The sequence below is a fragment of the Micropterus salmoides genome, unplaced genomic scaffold (genome assembly GCF_014851395.1).
Source record: "Micropterus salmoides isolate LMB-PRFRI ecotype aquatic unplaced genomic scaffold, ASM1485139v1 Ms_hic_scaffold_17, whole genome shotgun sequence".
In the NCBI taxonomy this organism is placed as follows: domain Eukaryota; kingdom Metazoa; phylum Chordata; class Actinopteri; order Centrarchiformes; family Centrarchidae; genus Micropterus; species Micropterus salmoides.
The window spans coordinates 21,751,173-21,756,575 of NW_024040817.1; the positions used below are offsets into that span (position 1 = coordinate 21,751,173).

Here is a 5,403-nt window from a genome sequence, read left to right on the forward strand (position 1 = left end):
ACGTGTTCGTTCGTAAAGCTCATTCATATGATCTTTGTTCATATGGCCGGGAAAATTCAATTAGATCAATTTTCAAATCCCCAATGTTTCTCACAGTGGCGCGGTTTGTTTAGCGGTTGCGCAGCGGCAGCGCCGGTATTACTGCCTGCTAATAACATGGTGAAATTGTGGAGGATTTTTTCTTTTCTTTTTTTCCTCCTTTTTTTATTTTACCCGGAAGGTGGGCTGCGGCCGGGAGTGGCAGAGCTCTGGAGCCGGTCTACCCCCACAGGAATGCGGATTGTCTCAGATCTCCGTGCCGCCCCCCTCGCCTCCTCTCTGCCATTCAAAGCAGCTAATTGTAGGGGACACAAAGCGAGAGCGACTGCAGACTGTCTGCTGCAAGAAGCAGGCTTTTTCTTTACAGACTCAGTCAGGTTCTCCTCTAAACTGCATTATGAATGATAAAAAGGGGTTCATTCTGGTGGTGATCACAGGCAGTAGTGAACATACTACTACTACTACTACTAATAATAATGATATAAAGAATGTTAAATATGAGGGAGAAATATGTAGCAATATACTGTGGGATTTTGTAACACTTTAGGTTAATTTTAAAATATGGATTATTATGACAATATCAGGATACAAAGTCTAAATCATCATAAATCAGAATGTATCAAAATACTATCGAGCCGCTACTGACTTCCACAGACACAATATTAGTCTCTATAAAATATTATAAATTATATTCTGCAGAGATCACAACTAATATTAACCAATTCAGTTCAAGAAACACCGGAATGCATTTTAGATTTAGAAGTGTAATTATTAAAGGTTAAGGCATATTGTGGTACATAGTAGCCAGGTTTTTTCAAAATTGTATTTACAAAAATAAATTTTTTGCTTAATGTCTGTTTTATAAAGTCACAAATTCTAAAAATCACAGAATAAATAGAGATGGTGGGTGTTATGGCAAATTAAATCTACACTGAGATTCAGATTTACGACGCTTTCCGCATTCAGCTCAATATGCAGCAGCTGTGATTTACAACCTGGTGTGGAAATGTCACCTGAGGCTCACAAACATTTTGTCTGTGAGTCTTTGTCGTGATTTTCAGTGTAAATAACTGAGGGTTAAAATAACAAGAGACTGCAGTGAGGCCGGAGGTTTCAAAGTTCCACTGTCCATTTAAACGTTTAATAGTCTTCCAAAATGCAATAAATTACATGCACACATTTACACATTTTACACGTTTCTTCTATGACTGCCATCAAATACATTGCATATTCCTCTGAAATTTGAACACGAGTCCCATAGAAGGAGAAGGAGAAAAAAAAAATTGAAATGAACAACAGGGTTTTTTTCAATATAACGTCCCCGCTCCAAGAGCCAACGAGTGCTGTATCGAGTTAGGGGTCTGCAGGTGGGAAGCCATGGAGCTACCGGCTGAGGTGTACCATGATCCCGCGTTTTCCAAAAAGTTAGAAGCAGTCGTGTTGATGCTTTGCGGCTGTAGGCTGTGCGGCCTGGAGGGGCCCTGCGTGTCCCACACGGCCGGGGACTGTGGAGAGTTGCACGCCATGGGGTCGCTGGAGCTGGGGCTGTGCTCAGGTGGAAGCTCGCCGTTTTTCATGATCTTCTTCAATTTTGATCTCCTGTTCTGGAACCAAATTTTGACCTGAAAAACGGCAAACCCCCCCCCCCCACAAAACAGGTCTGTTAATATCTTATATAGAACCCCAGGAACTATTAATTCAGAAGAAGCACCGTGCGTAAAGGCGCACAGAAACAAAACTCACTAAAACGGCCATTATGTTTTACCAAATAGGCCTTATAAACATTCAAAACAGTGAAATGGATTATCTTAAAATCCCACCTGTGTTTGCGTGAGTCCCAGCGAGGCAGCCAGCTCGGCTCTCTCCGGCAGCGCCAGGTACTGTGTGTTCTGAAACCGCCTCTGCAGGGCGGCCAGCTGGAAGCTGGAGTAGATTGTCCGGGGTTTCCTTACTTTCTTCGGCTTGCCATTCACCATCCTCACCTCAGGTTCGCTTATCTCCTTCTCTGTAAAAATAGTCATAAGAAGAATAAGCATGTGTGTTTACTGAGAATTGTCTTTTAAGTATCTTTTTTGTGTGTGGGTTGTCGCCTAAATCGCTTAGAATCCAAGAAAGATCGTATTTCAGAAGCCACATTAATTCGAGAATGGCAAAAAGGCATGTGCATTCTCATAATACTAAAAAACACATCGAATCGCTCGGTTTCAAATAACCACAAATAAGCATGTATTCCTTATTTTACCCATATATATAGCTTCAGATTGCACATTTCTGGATTTTTATGCAAGAAGAACAGACAGAAAAACATGCAAAAAAAAAAAATTTACAATAAGATGAAATTTGGACACTTCGGTCGACAAAAACTGTATGTAATTATCCACTAATAATCTGCTCACTATAATGGAAAAATCTGCGGCCCGTACCTTGTGGACTCGGCTGGGCTTGCACTCTGCTGTAAGCCCCAGCATACTGGTGGTAGGCTGGAGTGGTGTACGAGCTGTAATCAGTGTAGGATTTTGTCGAGTAATTTCCAGCGGATCCATTTACACCCGGGTACTGGTACTGGTAGGCATTGAGCGGCTTCCCGTACGAGGTGGAGCTGGGCGAGCAGTAGCCGTGAGTGACTCCAGCGGCGGGACTGTAGTAGCCAGAATCCGTGGCGGTGGACTCGGGTAAAGTAGGAGATTCCTGAGACGGATGGTGCATGGTGGAGATTTGAAAGGAGCTCTGGAAGTCTGCAGGTTTCACACTCGGGATCCTCCGGTCGAATACTCCAGTCATACTTCGAGAGGGAACGCGTGGGTTTGTTTTTTATTTAATTAGCAAAAAAATAAACCCGAAGCAGTCTGACTCCAAAGTGGTGTGAAAACTACACTGGCATTGTTGAAAGGCTCTCGGGCCGTCGGGCTCTGGTGAAGACTGCAGGCAGCCCCGCAGCAAAGCCTTGGTTAAATCCTAAATCGCGCTCTTACGCACTGCAGGGAGGATCTGGTTCCATTGGCCAAGGCGCACACAGACACAGCTACACCCAATTCACTCAGCCAGCTTTCTTATAGGGGGGGAACCACCCGGGCTATGTGGCTGCTGCATTGTTGTGTTTTTATACTATCTCAATCAATGGGGGCAATTAAAGCCAATCGACGTTTTCAGAAGGATGAATCAGAAGAACAAAACCTCATCACCAAAAAGGCCTCCTGCTGTAAGACTGTCCGGTTATTACGATTGTCTTCATTATATTATTTATGCATTTAATAAAACAGACTCATCATTAGTTTATTAACTTTTTAGGGCTAAATAACTCCATAAATGACTAAATGAATCAATGGTCACAAGAGAAATAATAGGCTACATAAAGCAGAATAATTTAGGATGAGCATCGATCTTATTGGTTTTTATTTTCTATTTTAACAGTCACGCTGGCTAAACCTGATTAAATATTCTATATAGCCCGTTCCTGAAAATATAGTCTTACATCTAACAGGCTGTTAAATGTCCAATATATAGGCTAATCAGCGGATTCATTATATTTAATGTGCTATATAAATTTATTCCATAACTATGGTGGCAATGGTCATCCCCCCACCACCACCACCACACACATAGGCAAATTTTTCAATCCATGCCAACTGCTCTTTGACTGGTATGTATACTAATGATAAACATGTACCAGTTTCCCCAACGCGATCATTACAGATTCATCATATCTTAAAACCTGCTGCTTGCAAAATCAGCCCCTCGGTCTACCCATTGAGTGGTAAACAGCGCCGACCAGTGGGCAAACGCAGGAGCTGCGCCCCAAGCTCAGCCTAGTGGCACACTTGCAAAGAAACGTTTTGACAAAGAAAAAGTGGATGGTGAATTTGATCTCACCTTAAAGTGGGTATTAGGCCACTAAATAACATAACAAATAATAACAGATCAAATTGTCCACATGGTTTCAAGGCAACATGTGTAATTATACAAATCACCAATACTGAATGCGTTAAATTTAACATTACATAGTAGCCTATCCAGTATTACTGAACTATATTCAGTTTGCAATAAGCCTGATGCTTTCATTGTCCAGCAGGCTATATACACTTCTACTAGGCTACTACTACAATAGATAGATAGATAGATAGACATTAAAAGTGTTTTGAAAATGTAGGCTACCATTCAAATCCTATGTGTGTAGCATATTTCACTTTAAGGCCCGTGCTTTTATTGTAAACTGGACCTATTAGCTTATAATAATAATAATAAAAAAAATCAGAATCAACTTTATTGCCAGGTAGGTTTACACATGCACGTACAGAAGAATTTGCTTTGGCATTCAGGTGCATAACAATAAACATAGTAGGTAAAAAAAATACTAGAAATATGAAGTAAGTAATTATATACATGTTATAAATATACCGGGTCTACATCCCAGTGTTTTTCTACTCTGCCTATTTGAACCTTTTGCACACATTGTTATGCGTTTCTAAAATCACTGGCTGAACTAGTAAATAACATGCCCAGGTGTTCGGGGACTGTTTAATTACTTTTATATTAGCTTACCCGAGTCTGGTACCCCGGAAATACTCCCCCCCCCCCCGATCACCGCCACGGATTTCTTCCTGTGGTGTCTTGCTTTCTAACAAGTTTTTATCAACTCGGTTTGTGGTTCTTATTTTCTAAAACCATGACAATATTGTTAGCTACAGGATATATGGCCATGGTTAGTTTTATATAGAAAAAGAGTACTTTCATGTGGTTGTTGGATTTGAATACGGGTCAAGGCTGAGAGCGCGCAGCCTGCGTCTGACATCACTGAAGGGTTCAACCAGCAAGATAGTTCCCCTCCTGTTAACAGCTACACAAATCGTTGGTCCACAGAGCGTGTCTAGGATTAAAACACTAGCCAATGAGATAAAATCATGAATACAAGGGCGCACAGTGTAGTAGAGATGGTCCCTACTAATATCCAGTGATTACTGAATCGTCCCTAGGAATAATTTTTATAAACTCCTGTTTTCTACGAGTCCAATTGCATTTTCATTGCAATTTTAAAAGTTGTATATCATATGCCTCACAGTGGATTGCCAAATATTTTCTGCAACTTTAGTTTAAAAAATGTTTTATTGACCAACAGTGACATGAAATATTTGCTCTTGCATGAATGTGTCAGAACATCTAAACTGTACCAGTTGTAATATTTACAGACGTGTCAAGCTTCAATAGATGTGAACGGATATTAGTTTTTTAAACAGCTCAGATTACTGTTAAATAATACAAATTTAGAAATAAGAAGGTCTGGGCTGCTTAACGGGAAGTGGCCAAATACGGAAGTAGATGGGAGGGAACACTCTTGCCCTGTGTGGGTCTTTTCTGTGCTATCTTTTC

At 40.9% G+C, this 5,403-nt stretch overlaps 1 protein-coding gene across 1 annotated transcript; it reads right to left on the reverse strand.

Annotated features, from left to right (window-relative positions):
* Window positions 1-1,150: 1,150 nt before the first annotated feature.
* On the reverse strand, window positions 1,151-3,080 carry dlx5a (distal-less homeobox 5a). The gene is made up of 3 exons (XM_038724024.1): window positions 2,463-3,080; window positions 1,860-2,044; window positions 1,151-1,661 (listed from the first exon to the last, which is right to left on the reverse strand). Exons 1-3 carry the CDS (start codon window positions 2,818-2,820, stop codon window positions 1,347-1,349), a joined length of 858 nt encoding a protein of 285 aa, XP_038579952.1. The 5' UTR covers window positions 2,821-3,080; the 3' UTR covers window positions 1,151-1,346.
* Window positions 3,081-5,403: the final 2,323 nt, after the last annotated feature.